The sequence below is a fragment of the Urtica dioica genome, chromosome 6 (assembly GCF_054948205.1).
Source record: "Urtica dioica subsp. dioica isolate 48M chromosome 6, U.dioica_male_clone48M_v1_H2, whole genome shotgun sequence".
In the NCBI taxonomy this organism is placed as follows: domain Eukaryota; kingdom Viridiplantae; phylum Streptophyta; class Magnoliopsida; order Rosales; family Urticaceae; genus Urtica; species Urtica dioica.
In genome coordinates, this window is record NC_142761.1 from 44,670,783 (window position 1) to 44,687,223 (window position 16,441).

The following is a 16,441-nucleotide window of genomic DNA, read 5'->3' on the forward strand; positions in this document are numbered from 1 at the left end:
AGCATTCATGGGCCAGGTAGCTCAAAAATCAATTTCAATGGAGTTAAGAACCATATAAATACGAAGATTATTAATGATACTCACGTTGATGATATTTTGATAATTTTACACATTTTAAGACTATCACTTGTTACAAAATTGGCGAGAGAGAGAAAAATAGACGGAAGGACAAATTTTAAATATTTTTGAAATTAAGAGTAAACGTTTAACACAAATTTCACTTTAAGTGCAAGAGTTTAGGAAAAATGATGTAATTAATCCAGAATGTTAAACAGAGTTGTACAATTTTTATTTATTTATTAATTTTTTATTCTTATTTTTCTCGTAATTTCATATCAATTTTATCTCTCTCTCTCTCTCTCTCTCTCTCTCTCTCTCTCTCTCTCTCTCTCTCCTTTAGCATTTAAAAGTTAAAACCTTTGATGCAAAAATTGCCAAACCTCATAAAGCCCCCAAAAAAACGCCGTCTTTTAAAACCCAACGACTGATTTGATTGAGCCATTCTGGTCTTAAACCCTAAACCCTAACAACAACAGCAATGGCTTCGGAGACGATTATCGACTCCATGGACTTGAGGATGAGAGAGCTCTTGAATGAGGTCAAGCTTAAACACTCACCTTCCTTCACGAAGCTCGTCGACGATGTCGTTTCGGCTCTCAGAGACTCCATAGACCAAATCCCCCAAGACCTTCAGGTTCGCCTCTGCACAATTCACTCATTTCGCTTCTTTACGCTGTTGCATTTTGGGGCAATGAATCAGTGGATCATGAGTGAAAGAAATACAAAAAACACAACTTCCTATGGAGCATCAAATGTGTGTATATATATATGTATATTGCTGATTGTTGTTGCGTTTGATTTTGGGAAGGTTTCCGGGGATTTAGCTCCAAGGTTTGTCAAAGATATCGGCGCCGACAAAGTCGAATTCAAATTTAAGAAACCGAAGTCCATCGAGATTGGTGGAAGCTATTCCATTCAATCTATTGCGAAACCGGACTTAAACCTGGATCTTTACATTCGATTGCCCAAGGTATTTTTATTTTATTTTATTTTATAGTCTATCAATGGTTTGTTTGTTTGCTCATGTAATTTTTACAGAAGAATTCTGTCGGAACTCGAAATGTGAATTGAATTTATCGTGTTTGTTTGTGCTCTGGGATTTCAGGAGTGCTTCCATGAGAAGGATTATCTCAATTATCGATACCACGCCAAAAGATGCCTTTACCTCTGTGTGATTAAAAAATATATAGCCTCTTCTCCTTTGGTTCACAAGGTTGAATGGTCTACTCTGCAAAACGAGGCCCGTAAGCCCGTTTTACTGATTTATCCAGGTTTGATTTTTCATCGAGATTTTTTATTATCCGCTTTTTTCGTGGCGCCGGTGATACAAATTCAAATGTGTGTTATTATTTATTATACAGCTACGAAACTGGACGAAGTTCCTGGGTTTTATGTGAGGCTTATTCCGACCGCGACAACATCTCTGTTCAACGTTTCGAAACTCAACCCGGAGCGGAACAATGTCCGCGCTGTGAATCAAGGTGTGTAACTTGGGCAAAAGTATTTTTTTTTTCTTCTCTATTTTCGGCGTAAAATATCAGACTGTTTTCGGTGAATGTGCTGATCCCGAGTGTGAAATATATTTCTGAAGGAGGTGAAATGGTTGCAACACCGAAATATAATAGCAGTATCCTTGAAGACATGGTTATGGAAGACGCCGCCGAGTCTGTGAGGAAAGTGTTTCTTGAATGGGAGGAATTACAAGAAGCTCTAATATTGCTAAAGGTTTTAAATCATTCATAACTTTGTCAAATATTATAATGAACTTGAGCAAGACTGGGTTTGAAATTCAGGCTTGACTACGCAGGTTTGGGCTAGACAAAGAACTTCGATATATTCGCATGACTGCTTGAATGGGTTCTTGCTCTCTGTCATACTATTCAACCTTGCAAAAAGTGGCGAGATCAACAAATCTATGAGGGCAACGCAGATTGTTCGTCTTACACATGTCTACATTGGTTTGCACTCCCTCTATTTTTTTTTTCTCGTTTAATTTTTATCTTCCTCTGTAAAGTGGCTATTTGATAATAATAAGAAAATTGTATTACATGGGTATTATTTTCCTCTTTGACGCGTGCTTATCAGTTCTGTCGTTGATTCTACAGCTAGTCCACGGTTTTTAAAGCGTGGAATTTGCTGTCAAATGGAAGGCCAGAAAGCTGTTTCAAATGAGGTTTTTAATATTTCTCAAATTTTATTTAGATATTTCATTCCAAATCATTGAAGATAATCTGGTATATACTGATATATGAATGAAAAACTGATTACAGGAAAAGATTGAACCTACGAAACGGATACCATTTAATCTTGCTTTCAGGATGTCAAAAGTTGGTTCCATCCAGGTAATTAAACTACAAAGATATTTTTTTGCCATTTACTACGGCCGATTTTACTGTACCATGTTTTATTCTACTTTTCCTAAGTTATTTACTGTTTTAGCTCCAAGATGAGGCAGCAAAAACACTTCGATGCATCGATAAATGTAAAGATAGAGGATTTGAGGAGATTTATATGACTAGAATCGACTTTCCTACCAAATATGACCTTTGCATAAGGTATATTTGTTCTCAATTATCGTTTTTATATAAAATCACACACAGACAACTTTTTTTTTTTCCCTTTCATTTTTCTGATGTATACCTAACGTATCTTGTCATTTTCATCTGCTATAGTTCTTACTAAGCTTGCATTATTCTTCTTGTCATAAAATGTTTTGTCCTTTTAGATTGAATTTGAAGGAAAGCAGTGAGTTTTATGCATCGGGATTTTGCTTGGATGATGAGTGTTGGAGACTTTATGAGCAGAAGGTTCAAAATGTTCTAGTTGAAGGATTGAGTGATAGAGTGAAGCTTGTTCGTGTTATCTGGAAAAATACACCACCGAATTACACTATAGAAAACGTAAGTGTGCTTTGTACAGTATTACATTTTTATAATGTAAAATAATTACAATTAAAATAAATAAAATTGATTTAAATGTTTCTAAGCTGTGCTGTTTTTATCTACAATTTACTATGATGACAGGGTTTATCTACATTCACTTCAGAGCCATTGCTCATTGGGATTTCTGTGAGCTCTATAGAGAAAGCTTATCGGGGGATTGACATTGGACCAAATCCCGAAAATAAAGAAGAGGTAAGATGATGGATTTCTTGAGGATGTTATGCCAATAATATGCCTACTTTATGCAAATGTGTATGCATTACCGTTCCTTTTTCCATTAGGCTTTGAAGTTTCGGAAGTTTTGGGGAGAAAAAGCAGAGCTTAGAAGATTTAAAGATGGCATGATTGCAGAGAGCATATGTAAGGGTTTTCGCCCCTTGGCCGCTATTATTCAGTTTATCTTTTTGAGATAATTTACTATGCTTTGGCTAAGCTCAGCTCTCAAAGTTAACATGATTTTTTTTTCAATGACTTAGATTGGAACAGTGAGTCGTGGGAAAGACGCTTGATTACAAAGAGAATTTCAGAGTATGTGCTTACTCGGCATCTTTCGTTACCAAAAGCGAATATCACCCATGCTGTAGACCAGCTTGATTTTTCCTTGGTTCATGGTGCGACAGGTAATAGCATCTAATTTTATCCCTTCCGATGTATTTTGAGATTTTAAGACTCTAATAGCGTTAATGCTTCGTTTTCTTAGATCCCATGTCATCTTTTGCGACTTTGACCAAGGCTTTTGAGGAGTTTTCAAAGAGGCTGCGTCTCATCGAAGATATTCCCTTGAAGATTTCGAGTGTTCACCCTTTAGATTCAGGTAATTCTTCTTTCGGCGTCAAATTATTTTTGTTAGATATAGAACACTACGTTTTCATAGATGAATTCTTGCTTGTTTAATATACTGCTATCAATTAGCTTAATTAAAGAGAAAAATAGTAACCCATTTAATTTTATTCTACATAGTTGGCGATTGCCTCCACAAAAAATTTGTGGGTTGATAACCTTAGAACGCTTTTTGAAGCTAATTCTTCAAATCCCTCCTCTGTCTTTAATATGCTTAACCTCTGCGACATTTTTTGAAAACCCCTGTTTGTGAGTCTATATTTTGCAACGAGAGCTTCGTGTCTTTTCCTTCTATCTGATATGACTTGTGCTTGATCGTTCTTCGTTTTCCCACAGCTTTCAGATCAACATCTGCTTTCCCTCCTGAGCCTCATCCACTGGCTAATGAAAAGAATCGAGGTCTAAGACTATCGAAATTCACCCCGACCTGCATTCAACCTTTAGAAGTCATGATTCAGGCATGTTCTCAATCTAGTTAGTTTTAAATTTTTTTATTTATGAAAAAAAAAAGCTTTGTAAACCGAACCTATGGGGCTCTAGGCTAAAATCTCGAATGAGATCGGGCAAGAAAAGAGCTTTAATCGGTTCGTGGCAGTGATCCGGGGAATCTGAATTATGCTTCTTGCTTGATTTTAGTTGGAAGGCTCCGGAAACTGGCCTATGGATGAAGTGGCAATCGAGAAGACAAAGTGTGCCTTCCTTCTTCAGATTGGGCAGAGGTAAGTACTTCTAAGAACTTTATTTAATAACAGCATTACTTTATTAAATCTGTAATTGGGTTTCATATATAACATATAATCTTTGCAGCCTTCAAAACAATTGGGGTATGGCGTGTACCGCTACAGAGGAAAATATGGATGTTTTAATGTCTGGATATGCATTTCGTCTCAAGATTTGGCACGAAAGAGGCTTGAGTTTACTCAACGGTGACAACTTATAACCATAAACAAGCTTGGTCTTCTCTACAAACTCTCTCTTCTTAAAAAACTGACTTTTTGGAATATATTATTTCCAATTGTAGCTGGGAACAATCATCAACTGAAGAAAGTGTCTTCTATAGACAAAGAGCTATTCTTTCGTAGCCAACACTCGGACATGATCAACGGACTACAGGGACGTTATCCAGTTTACGGGCAAGTTACGAGGTTGGTGATTTTGGATATGTACGAGCTCTCTTGTATTTTTTAGCTTATTAATTAATTTTTTTTATAAAACTTGTTCTGTATGTTGTTGTATAAGGCTTGCAAAGCGATGGGTTGCTTCGCATCTATTCTCGTCCTGCCTGGTGGGCGAGGCTGTCGAGCTTTTGGTTGCTCATCTTTTTTTGAAGCCTTTACCATATGACGTTCCTTGCTCACGGATCACAGGATTTTTGAGGTTAAAATGGCTTCATTTAACAAATCGTTGATGCTCAGTTATTCACGAGTATTTTCCACTTGTCTCAAACCATGTCATCTTGTGAAACAGGTTCCTAAGGCTGGTGTCAAACTATGACTGGATGTTTTCTCCGTTGCTAGTCGACATAAACAGTGATTTGGGTCCAAATTCTGAGAAACAGATAACAGTATGTTCGCTTTTGTAAACTTTTTTTTTTCCCCACCAAATCCTTGTCCCTCTTTCAGATTTCATTACCTCACAACAAATATTGTTTCAGGAGAACTTTCTATCCTCTAGAAAATCATACGAAGCAAACGCGCAAGATGTTGAACCGGCAATGTTTTTAGCTACAGCTTATGACAAGTCATCTGAGGCTTGGACTAGATCCTCACCGAGCTCAACGGTTAGTAATCCTCATTCTACTTAATAAGCCTGGTTTGATATTTTTGGTCTCCCTTTGTCCCTCCTTGAAGCTAAGCTAATCATGTCAGTTTTTTCCTAAGTGATCAAGGTTTCTATGTGTGCATGAGAATATATGTCTTGTATTTATTATTGCTACAGCTTGCTTGTCTGATCATTAAGAAATAACTAAACATTTAGGTTTGTATTGATTAATAGGAGCTTCGACGAATTGTGGCATATGCTCAAAGCAGTGCAAACTTATTGACCAAGCTCGTATTGGAAGATTATTCCGATTCACACAGATGGGAGGTAAGGATTCATTCATATAAAATGCCATCTTATCATTATTCTAACACCATTTCAATTCGCTTCTAGTGTCTTCTCCGAACTCCATTGAACAACTTCGATGCAGTGGTTCTTCTCCACCGAGAAAAATTAGCTCACCCCGAACGTCTTCTTTTCCCATCTGAAACCAAACAAGGTATATATGTATATGTATATATATATATATATTATATATATATATATATATTAATATATATATATATATATATATATATATATATATATAATGTTATGGTTCTCATTCTCGGAAATCCATTTGCCCAGTTTCTGTTTATCCTAAAAGCTTTGACTATGGCTTGTTGACCAGGGAAACACGTGGCACAAGGTAACCCTAGCAAGACTTTCCATCCCTTCCTATTGCCAGCGGACTTGAAAGGAAGCTCGGAGGATTTGCGAAGCAAGCTTATGGTGGATTTTGATCCATTGAGATGCTTTCTTGGGGATCTCGAGGCAAGCGTTTCGATATATATATATATATTTTTTTTTCAAAATTTTGTCGCATATTAATTGTATTATTCTATCCCAATTTTCTAATTCATTTCTTCTCGTTTTTTCTACAGGATTCTCCAAACGCGTTCAAGGTATGGTATGATTCGTTGGGAGGCGATGCCGTTGGCTTGACTTGGAGTACACGTTTGAAGGTGTGACATCTTTTTTTTTTTTTTTTTTTTTTTTTTTTTTTTTTTTTTTTTTTTTTTTTTCACTCTAGCAGTTAAAACTCTATGTAGCTGTGATTATCTCTAATTCTTTTCAAACACTATTTTGTTTTGTGAAGAAACGAGGGCAAGAAGAAGCAAGCGAGGAAGCTAAAAGTCCGAGCAAGTTGTTGAAAGCTGTTGGTGAAGCTGGAAAAGGATTTGTGAGGAGTGTTTATCTTCTCAAATCTCCCAGGATTACGAATTAAAAGGGATTTCGACTTGTCCGAGGCTCTTCCGAAGATACCGCGTATTCATTTAAACTTGTTCTCTGCTCCGAGTTATGTTGTATGTATAGCCGATTTCAATATTAAAATGCCGTGAATTTTCGCTCAAGCGATGTAGCATAGGAGGACTTGGGGGCCTCCAAATTTTGCTTAGTTAAATTATTCGATAATTTTTTTTTAAATATTAAAAGCTTGTATTCTTAGTTTGGTTAATATTCGAGCGTATATAACCAATTCGCATTGAAAAGAGTAAATCACAGCTACATAGAGTTTTAACTGCTGATAATTTTTTTTTTAGCACATTTTAGTCCACTTATTTTATTTTTAGTTGTATTATTTATATAAAAAAAATCGAAAAATAAACTTTTAATCTACGTCTTTTTAAAATGATAACTTTACCATAGACCAAGAAAAAAAAAGAAACACCAAATGTGAAGACGAGGAGGAGATACTACAATATTATTGTAAAAAACAGATTTGGAAATCTCATTTTTCCTTGGCCAACAAACACCAAATCAATTTTTGCGATGGACACGTGGCAATGACGTGGACGGACACATTATGGCCGACAAAACGACCTTCCGTTTCAACACGCGACGACACCACACTCCATTGAGTTAATATTAATTCCCTCTTCGTCCCTATATTTACGAAAAGACCACTAAAGCGAGCTCTGTTTTCGGAGGCGGCAAAGGGAGGGGCATTGTGGGTAATTTAAAGGGAAAAAAGCAGTTCCAGCTCTTTGCGTCTGAAAGCGAGCGAAGCTTCTGTTTTGTTTCTGTACGTAATCACTTAAACACTTAAAAGTTAAAACTATTATAATTATAAATATAATTATTAATTATTATAGTGCACATGTGTCTTCTTTGGACGTGTGAGAAAAGGAAAACTGACAAAACGATTTTGACTTTCATTGTTCTTTTTCAGTGATTTAATCAGAGCCAACACAACACAACCAAAACCGCGATCTGAACCCTCTCTTCTTCTTCTTCTTCTTCTTCTTTCTTCTTCTTCTCAGATTCCTCTTCTCTTAGCAATTCACAGGTACGCTTTCGGTTTCTTTCCTACTCCGAGAATTGATTTTTATTTTTATTTTATTTTTATTATCAAGTTTGATATCCTTTTGTAATAAATTGTTTTGATTCTGAGTCTGACCTATAATATTCACTTTTCCGATCAAGCTTAATAATACTGAATTCGTGTATATATATAGAATGCGAGCTCCGTCGTTGCTGGCGCATTGCCTGACGGGTTTGGGGGCGGCGAGCGAGAAAGGAAGCCCCACTTTGACATCCTTCTCCGATCACCTCCCTTCGCCGGCCGTCGAGATTCTTCCGTCCAAGGTTTTTTTTTTTTTTTAATCTTTTAATTTTTTTAATTTTTCTGATCGGAAATCGGGCGGTGAATAATTGTGTGATTTGTGCAGACGGTACATCCGTACAAGTACGCCGGGGAGAATGTGGATGTGCAAGGACTCAATGTCTTCAAGGTTTTTATTCCTAACTCATTTCAATTATGGTTAATTTAGTGATTTATTTGGTGATGTTAGGATCAATGTGACTGTCATTTTTATAAATTGGCAGCCATGGTCTATAGCTTGAAAGCTCTCACTTTCATTAGCTACTTTCTCAATTTTTTTCTTCTTTCTTTTCCAGGGAAGAGTGAGCGTTGCAGATATCATTGGGTTTAATGGCTCGGAAACGACATCTTCAAAACCTGAAGGTAAGGTGTTTAGCTGACTCGACATATGATATGCGAGAATTTTTACATACAGAGGTGGAAAATGAAACGGTCTCATTTGTTGCAGGGTATCTGAAATCGTGGGATAGCTCTATTGATCTTGTGAATGTCCTCAAGCATGAGATTCGTGACGGCCAGTTGAGTTTCCGGGGTAAAAGGGTACTCGAGGTAAAATTTCATACTTGTGTTGTGTTCTACTTTTGCCATGTCATACTTGTATACATGTGAATTGACAAGTAAAAACTGTCGAATGTGATTGTCAATCTAAAAACATATCTCAATGGCAAAGTTTTATTTGTTTATTCACTGTTTTGGACCTTTAATTTAGAATATCAGAAATTCATGGTGAATTGATTTCTCAAGTGTGATTTGATGTCTCTGCAGCTAGGTTGCAACTACGGGCTACCGGGGATTTTCGCCTGCCTCAAGGTATGTAAATCAGATTTTCTTTAGAGGGTTCTTTCTCTATGTTCTCACATCTGCTTTTTGTAATCTTAAGCCACTCTATTACTGAAAAGACAACACCAAAAGCCTCAAAAAGAGAATAGGACAATAAGAAAATCCCTGCTCGTCTCATCAACCAACAAATCGCTTACTCTTGGATTTATTTTCGATCACTCTTTGCTAACTAAGGGAAAATATCATCCCACGAGCTCTATTGAAATGTTCTGTTCATACCTTGCATTTTAAAACCTATCACAACCCTTCCTTCAGTTTTCAGATTATTCTTGAATCAACCTCATGTGTTATTAATTGTTGACTTCAGATATAATGTGGAGAAATTGCCCCATTTGCCATCAATTTCATAATATTTTCCCACTTTCCACCAAAAGACTAATTTAGCCAAAAATGCCACCATCTATGTCAACAATGTTGACATCTATTTTTGCCCTTCACTATTAGATGTCAACATTGTTGACATAGTGGTGGCATTTTGGGCCAAATTAGTCTTTTGGTGGAAAGTGGGAAAATATTATGAAATTGGTGGCAAATAGGGCAATTTCTCTATAATGTTTTTTGTTTCCTCCGGTAAAATAGCACGCTAAAGTAAACCGATAACTTCTGGGTTGATTCACATTTGTTCCGAAGTCAGCAACTAATATAACATAAAGTCAATTTAACAATAACTAGGAAGCTAAATGAAAGCATTTTGACTACAGGGAGCTTCAACGGTCCATTTCCAAGACGTGAACGCGGAGACGATACGATGCACGACGATCCCGAACGTTCTGGCGAACCTGGAGCAGGCTCGGGAGAAGCAGCCGAGCCTGGCCCCTTGGCTGCGCTTCTTCGCCGGCCACTGGGAAGAGCTTCCGACGGTGCTCTCGCTGGCCGACGACGGCGGCTCCGCCCTCGAGATGAGGCTGAGCTTCTCGGAGGACGAGTTTTCCGACGGCCAAGGGTCGTCGTCGAGGAAGCTCTCCGCCGGAAGCCGGGCGTGGGAGCGAGCCAGCCAAGCCGACCCCGGCCACGGAGGCTACGACATCCTTCTCCTCACCGACATCCCTCACTCCCACGCCTCCTTGAACAACCTCTACGCCCTCATTAACAAGGTCTTTTCCCTTTTTTTTTTTTTTTTTTTTTTTTTTTTTTTTGTTTAATAATATATAGCTGAACTTAGCCCCATGGGGTTAGTCTATTGAAAAAGATATTACTAACAATTGGGACCTTGTTTAATGTAAGTAACCGGGGGTTTTTGTTTTTTTTTTTTGTTTGGGGAGAGCAGTGTTTGAAGCCGCCTTATGGAGTGGCGTACATTGCGGCGAAGAAGAACTACGTTGGGTTCAACAGTGGAGTTCGACACTTGAGAAGCCTTGTTGACGAAGAAGCCGTTTTTGGAGCCCATTTGGTCAAGGAAATGGCGGATAGAGATGTCTGGAAGTTTTTTCTCAAGTGACAGCCATAGATAAACAAACAAACACAAACACTGTTTGCTCTTTTTTTTTTTTTTTTTTTTTTTTTTTTTGCATGCTTCTTTTAATTGGGGGTTCCTATCAAGGGAATTTTTTCGTCTTATAATTTTGTCAATTATATCAGGGGTCAGATATAGGATCTTGATATATCTGACTAAATATTGTAAATTCAAACAGCTTACTAGTTTCATACTAAATATATGTTGATGTTGTAATGCTTCTTTTGAAAAATTTAACGTAGAAATTAGAAAAACTAGTCTCCTCGTGATTCAATTTCAAGGGCCATTTGGTGATAATTATGTCTATTTTCCCAACGCAAAAAATCGTAGCATTTATCAGGTCATATTTACTGAATTACTATCACATGAATGTAGGAACCAACCTATTAACCTTACAGCTTAGTTGTAAATAGATGAATAGAGCTATAACTAAACAATGCACACGTTTCCACATAGTACAAAAGGCAATGAAGAATTTCGATTCTCATTCCATTTTTCTCAATATACTAAATCACGTACGTCTATTATTATATTGGCGACTCATATTAAAAGTGGGTGAGTGCGATTTTTTTTCTGAAGAAAAGGAATGGCAAGAATGCCATTTTGCAAGCACAAAATGACAACAGCTGTTAAATTAGTAATAGAGTTAGGATTCAAGTAATCTTGCGAATACAGAAAATTAGGATAAATGAGCGGGCCCGCCAGCTCGGTCTTCGATCAATGTCCTATGCACGATCCTCCCGCAATGAAGGAGAGTCACAATCGCAGCAAAGTAGATTAACGGAATACCCACAACGCAACCGCCCTTTCCAAAGTTAATTAACGTCTGAAACCAAAAAAAAAGACAAAAATATAAGAGAGAGAATGAATACACGTCAGTAATAACCTATACGTATATATGTTTTAGACAAGGATTGTTTAATTTATACCCCCATTGTTGCAGCGAGATGAAGTACGGGAACGAAAACCTGGTCCACTTTGTTACTCTCGGCGTAGCCATTAAATGCTATGACCATCGAGAAAGTATGAATCGTGACGAACGCTAGAGCGATTATTGCTGAACCACGGCCAACAAATTGAAAAACCCATTAGGAGTTATAAAAGCTATAAAAAAAAAAGTATTTTGATAAAAATCTTCTGTGCAGTCACTCAAATCAAAAGGGGTGTCACCTGAAACAAGGAAAAAAGGAATCCCAGAGCAGCGGTCAACGAAAAAAGTGGCTGGACCGAAAGCCGGTGTCAAGAGGCTGATGCAGAAAAACACGCCGTGGGCTAAGCCGTGACCTAATCCGCTAGCTGTCACAAATGGCTTATAAGCGTGCGCTAAATACATGTATATATATATATATATATATATATGTCTAATATATAATATAGCTAAGCACATGACTGTTACCGAGAGCGATCTGCATCTTATCGGAGACAAAAAGGCGCGGCTTCGAGATTCGATCGGCGAATGTGTCCAACATATCCTCCAACCTCCTTCGCAAATTAACAAAAAAAAAAACGCTTTCAAGAGGGATTTGAGTACCAAAGAAGACATGGCATTGAGAGAGAGAGAGAGAGAGAGAGAGAGAGAGAGAGAATTCGCTCGCTTACTTGTAGCCCTTCCATGAGAGAATGCGCAGAGCTTCTTGGAAAGCGACGGCGGAGAGTAAGAGGGTTCCGTAGAGCCACCACGCATCTTGATTCAGCGGAAGAAATGCCCTCCAAAGCCCCGACAGAACGATCAGGCTTACCAGCCACACCAACGTACTGATGATGATACAATCGCAACAAGCAATTATTCTAAGACGAGTAAATCCGGGGCTTAAAAGCCGAAAAAAAACTGTAAAGATTATCTTTTTTTTCCCGTGGAAACTACCGACCCAATTCCTCAACTCACAACTATGTACAGTGAAGCCGTAGAAATAGGTTCCTTCACAAACACAAAATAAAATAAAATAAATGAAAAAAAAACCTGGACAAGACGGTGAGGATGAGAAAGGGCTTTCGAGATATGACAGAGACGAACAAAGCCAGTGAAGGACCCAACGCAATGAGACTGTACCCAATCCCCGCCGCCACTGTCATATTTCCTTCTTTCTGATTGTAACCCTAAAACAGCCCTTCTATGCTTGCCTCACCAAACCTGTACAAGAAACGCCTCTTTTTACACTTGGTAATTGATCAAATTAAGAAACGTGCGATAGATTGGTTGAAGAGCTCAACTCCAATGGAGTTCAAGCCTAAGACATACATTACCAACTGATGATTCGACATTGACGTTTCGTACGGCAACAGAAAAAAAAAACCATCAATGAGAGACTCAAAATCAATTCAAACACCGACGAGATTCGATGACATTAAACTTAAAAATGAGAAAATCATTTGGGTTTTGACGAGTCAATCACTAGAGATGGATATAATTTAAGAATCGACTAACAAAAATAAATAGAGTATCAAAATAGGTACCATCGCCGCAGTTGTTGGTTGACACGGCGAGGAGAGACCTGAAAAAGAGCCAATCGTCCTTGTAAACTCCGATGAACTCTTTGTTTCTTAGAGAAGACTAAATTAAGCAAAAATGGAATTGAAACTATTTAAATGAAAGAAAATTATACTTATTTTCATGGGGGTAAAATAGTTGAGAAAAGGGATGACATTGACATGTATGCATGTGTTAAAACTTAAAAGATCATAAAACTTAAAAGGGATTCAAAATCTTTGTAAGGTACATCTTTTTCTTTATATATTCGTTCTTCTGATTTTTTTATTGATAAGAATGAGAATTCAGAAGTAATTAGAGAAAATAAAGTTTGTAATACTCTACTTTAAAGAAAAATAAAATGCATGGTGTGTCTTAAGCAAGGACCAAGATAAAGATAAAGAATATATTTGTAAAAATGTACATATACACAGGTATCATTATATTTTAAAAAAGAAAAATTAAGTGATGATTGGTGATATAATTTGGCAAAATGGAAAAGTATTTTAGCATGAGTTCTCTTAAATATATGTAGTAGTGTCTAAATTGTTGGCTCAAACTGTTTGCTTAGTAACTCGTGTGTACGTTTGATCTTATCATTGGATTTTTGTAAGTTCTAACGTTAATAGTTGTTGCGACGCCGTTTGATGTATGTTTTGTACATCAAATTCAAGAAATTCGATAGCGTTGGTAACAAAATTGTCAATAGCTCCTAGACCGTGAGTAATAGAATTCTCTTATCTCTTTTAAATCACACTCTTTTCCGTCATTAAAGTTTTATCCCGATTCCTAATATAATTTCAAATGACGGTAACTTAATTTTTTTAATATCATATCAACACTATTCGGATTTTTTTTCTCTTTAATTACAAGTTGCCAATTCCTTGAAAAAAAAAAACAAAAAAAAAACAAAATTAGGCTGAAAATTAAGGCGTAGAAGTAGAACCAGCCCAGTCCTCGGGCCGATCGGCGCTTGACCTGATTGTTCCAACTTTCAGGCCGCGACAGCCTTCTGATCCGGCCCTGGCCCAATTAACACCTTATTAATAGTTCAAAATTAAAATAAGAAAGATGGGGTATATCAAAATTCAATTTTCTCAATGAAAATAGATAGACCAAAACACAGATCATCTATATTTGAGAAAGAACACAGATTATCTAAGCAAAAAATTTGGCAAGCATACAAGATAACAAGTGCTTTTTACTATAGAGGCATATCAAAAGGCACTAGAGCGGATACGAATATCCCCTGAGATGCTTCGAGTCAACCCCCGACTCTCGCACCAACGCAATCCGTCCCGTCCGTGCCACCTGGCGATAAGTCACACAATCAACAAAACTTATAAAAAAAAAAAAAAATCCCGTCTTGTCACAGACCAAAATTCGAGATTGCAGCGTCGAACCTCGCAGATGCCGTACGGCTCTAACAATCTCTGCAGCGCAACCATCTTGTTCAAATCTCCGGTCAGCTGATATATTAAGCGATCAGTCAAATCATTACTTTCGACTGTTAAAAAGAGATTTGGCGGCTTAGGATATACCTCGAGCGTGACTGTGTGATCGGAAACATCAACGGCTTTTGCCCTGAAAATGTTTGCAATGTCCAACACGTCTCTGCGAGCAATGGCGTTCGCGGCCACTTTTATTAGCACTAATTCCCGCTCAGCAAACGGAGTGTGTGTGATATCCCGCACCTGAAATTCCATCGATTCTCACTCTTCTTTCACATTCGTTATCAACTTTGATCATCATCGGGTTTGGCTGGACAAGAAATCTTCACTTTACCTCGTGAAGATCGACGAGCTTATAAAGCTGCTGAACCAGCTTTGCGATCGACTCGTCTGTCCCAAGAACGACCGTTGTGATTCGAGACACGCCTTTCGTTTCCGCGTGCCCAACAGCCAAACTCTGAGACACAAAAAAAAAAACCCAACTTTAATAATTGCAATACATGGTCTCGAAACACTTTCGCCGAAATAACAATGATTACCTGAATGTTATATCCTCTCCGAGCCAAAACCCCTGTGACTAGGTACAGAACCCCGGGAACGTCGTTCACAAGCATCGATAAGGTATGCGATCGGATACCACTAGTCTGTGAATTAATCACTAAAACATCAATTACAACAGTTTTTTTATTTTTGTTTTAATATATGAAACAAGACGAATAACGGTCCATACATCTTCGTCGTTGAGAACACCCCAATGAGGATCGAGAACTTGATTGATGGCAGCGAAATCCGATGATTCCACGGGATACACGTCGCCCTAAACAAAGAGACACACGATATAGCAGCGATAAGATAATCATCGAGAATATATACACGTATATATATATATATACCTCGGGGGGTCCAGATTCAGTGTTTGGGGTTCTTTGCGGTGCCATAGCGAGGGCATTGGATCGGTGGAGATCAGGGTACGTAGCCGCTGAGTGTCGCCAGAACGGAGCGGACTCGCCGAGCTTTTCTCTTCTCAACGCAATCTGCGAAATCGAGTATTTCAAAACTAATCAACCTTTGAAAGTAAATAAAATAGAATAAAAAAATGAAGAGAATTGAAGAGTGAAGAACCTTTCCGGTTCGGGCGATCTCTTTGATTCCGTACTTGCTAAGATTCCTCTGGAACGCGGCCATCTTTCCAGGATCTCCGGTGACCTCGATGGTGAGGAATTGGTCGGAGATATCGACGATTTTGGCGCGGAAAGTGTCGACGAGCCACATGACGTCGGGCTGGCGCGGCGGCTGGGATCGGATCTTGATGAGCATGAGCTCGCGCTCGACCTGAGGCTGGTCGGAGAGGTCGTCGACTCTGAGGACGTTGACCAGCTTGTTGAGCTGCTCGGTGACTTGGCGGAGGACAGAGGCGGTGCCGGAGACGACGACGGTGAAGAGAGCCTTGTCGGCGTTGAGGCCAACGGCGAGGGAGTCGATGTTGAATCCCCGGCGAGCGAACACTCCGGCGATCCTGTTGATCATCCCGCTCTCGTCCCCGACGAACACCGATATCGTCTGCCTCCTGAGACCCGCACCGCCGGCGTTGCGCTGCGAAACGAATCGGGAATCGCCGGCGGCGACGATGGTCTTGACCGGAAATGGCTTCGGAGGAGATGAACACGAGAGCTTCGAGGGGCTGAGGAATGATTTCGACGACGGGGCGATTCGGACGGCGAACCCTGGGGTCAACCTAATCGTCGCCGTCGCCATTGTCACAGGTTTCTCTAGCCGCCAATATAATATAGTACGGATTAAGGAAAAAGTAGGGTCGGTAGGGTATGGAAGGAGAAGATTGTCCTGCGTGGATATATATATATGTACATACATATATGTATATATATATATGTACATACATATATGTATATATGTACATACATATATGTATGTGTGGACTGTGGACATGGACCAGGTGAAAATAATTCTGCAAATGGCACTTTT

The 16,441-nt window shown here is 38.6% G+C and overlaps 4 protein-coding genes across 5 annotated transcripts; 2 read left to right on the forward strand and 2 right to left on the reverse strand.

The window, feature by feature from the left end:
• The first annotated feature begins 439 nt into the window (after positions 1–439).
• Positions 440–7,162, forward strand: LOC149394563 (nucleolar protein). Its single transcript, XM_089617443.1, has 26 exons — positions 440–694; positions 869–1,030; positions 1,166–1,331; positions 1,422–1,541; positions 1,652–1,785; positions 1,868–2,018; positions 2,166–2,233; positions 2,331–2,402; positions 2,500–2,615; positions 2,786–2,960; positions 3,084–3,194; positions 3,284–3,362; positions 3,479–3,622; positions 3,703–3,816; positions 4,179–4,300; positions 4,479–4,561; positions 4,650–4,768; positions 4,864–4,987; positions 5,082–5,219; positions 5,310–5,406; positions 5,497–5,622; positions 5,838–5,930; positions 5,997–6,102; positions 6,274–6,416; positions 6,527–6,607; positions 6,742–7,162. Exons 1-26 carry the CDS (start codon positions 539–541, stop codon positions 6,868–6,870), a joined length of 3,129 nt encoding a protein of 1,042 aa, XP_089473569.1. The 5' UTR covers positions 440–538; the 3' UTR covers positions 6,871–7,162.
• A 585-nt stretch (positions 7,163–7,747) lies between these two features.
• LOC149394564 (S-adenosyl-L-methionine-dependent methyltransferases superfamily protein) lies at positions 7,748–10,837 on the forward strand. Its single transcript, XM_089616638.1, has 8 exons — positions 7,748–7,932; positions 8,102–8,231; positions 8,315–8,377; positions 8,544–8,610; positions 8,696–8,796; positions 9,013–9,057; positions 9,789–10,181; positions 10,355–10,837. The coding sequence occupies exons 2-8, from the start codon at positions 8,103–8,105 to the stop codon at positions 10,523–10,525; spliced, it is 969 nt and encodes a 322-aa protein (XP_089472764.1). The 5' UTR covers positions 7,748–7,932; position 8,102; the 3' UTR covers positions 10,526–10,837.
• A 172-nt stretch (positions 10,838–11,009) lies between these two features.
• LOC149394565 (gamma-secretase subunit APH1-like protein) lies at positions 11,010–13,182 on the reverse strand. Its single transcript, XM_089616640.1, has 7 exons — positions 12,995–13,182; positions 12,501–12,671; positions 12,140–12,295; positions 11,937–12,022; positions 11,711–11,836; positions 11,470–11,597; positions 11,010–11,366 (listed from the first exon to the last, which is right to left on the reverse strand). Exons 2-7 carry the CDS (start codon positions 12,611–12,613, stop codon positions 11,220–11,222), a joined length of 756 nt encoding a protein of 251 aa, XP_089472766.1. The 5' UTR covers positions 12,614–12,671; positions 12,995–13,182; the 3' UTR covers positions 11,010–11,219.
• A 934-nt stretch (positions 13,183–14,116) lies between these two features.
• LOC149394566 (acetolactate synthase small subunit 1, chloroplastic-like) lies at positions 14,117–16,300 on the reverse strand. 2 transcript variants are annotated; one of them, XM_089616637.1, is made up of 8 exons: positions 15,581–16,300; positions 15,352–15,492; positions 15,189–15,275; positions 14,998–15,102; positions 14,793–14,915; positions 14,549–14,701; positions 14,411–14,440; positions 14,117–14,318 (listed from the first exon to the last, which is right to left on the reverse strand). In XM_089616637.1, the coding sequence occupies exons 1-8, from the start codon at positions 16,211–16,213 to the stop codon at positions 14,235–14,237; spliced, it is 1,356 nt and encodes a 451-aa protein (XP_089472763.1). In that variant the 5' UTR covers positions 16,214–16,300; the 3' UTR covers positions 14,117–14,234. The 2 variants fall into 2 exon arrangements, with proteins under 2 accessions (XP_089472763.1, XP_089472761.1); XM_089616635.1 differs by having other exon boundaries at positions 14,411–14,476; positions 15,581–16,299.
• Positions 16,301–16,441: the final 141 nt, after the last annotated feature.

Coding starts and splice junctions, on each gene's coding strand:
- LOC149394564 (XM_089616638.1), top strand. CDS start 8,103: ATGCGAGCTCCGTCGTTGCTGGCGCATTGCCTGACGGGTTTGGGGGCG. Junction 8,378..8,543: donor AAGGACTCAATGTCTTCAAG/GTTTTTATTCCT, acceptor TTTCTTTTCCAG/GGAAGAGTGAGCGTTGCAGA. Junction 10,182..10,354: donor TCTACGCCCTCATTAACAAG/GTCTTTTCCCTT, acceptor TGGGGAGAGCAG/TGTTTGAAGCCGCCTTATGG.
- LOC149394566 (XM_089616635.1), bottom strand. CDS start 16,213: ATGGCGACGGCGACGATTAGGTTGACCCCAGGGTTCGCCGTCCGAATC. Junction 15,493..15,580: donor AGATCGCCCGAACCGGAAAG/GTTCTTCACTCT, acceptor TCGATTTCGCAG/ATTGCGTTGAGAAGAGAAAA. Junction 14,916..14,997: donor GGAGAGGATATAACATTCAG/GTAATCATTGTT, acceptor TTTGTGTCTCAG/AGTTTGGCTGTTGGGCACGC.
- LOC149394563 (XM_089617443.1), top strand. CDS start 539: ATGGCTTCGGAGACGATTATCGACTCCATGGACTTGAGGATGAGAGAG. Junction 1,542..1,651: donor TGTCCGCGCTGTGAATCAAG/GTGTGTAACTTG, acceptor ATATTTCTGAAG/GAGGTGAAATGGTTGCAACA. Junction 4,988..5,081: donor GTTTACGGGCAAGTTACGAG/GTTGGTGATTTT, acceptor TTGTTGTATAAG/GCTTGCAAAGCGATGGGTTG.
- LOC149394565 (XM_089616640.1), bottom strand. CDS start 12,613: ATGACAGTGGCGGCGGGGATTGGGTACAGTCTCATTGCGTTGGGTCCT. Junction 12,296..12,500: donor ATCCTCACCGTCTTGTCCAG/GTTTTTTTTTCA, acceptor TATCATCATCAG/TACGTTGGTGTGGCTGGTAA. Junction 12,023..12,139: donor CTCTCATGGAAGGGCTACAA/GTAAGCGAGCGA, acceptor TAATTTGCGAAG/GAGGTTGGAGGATATGTTGG.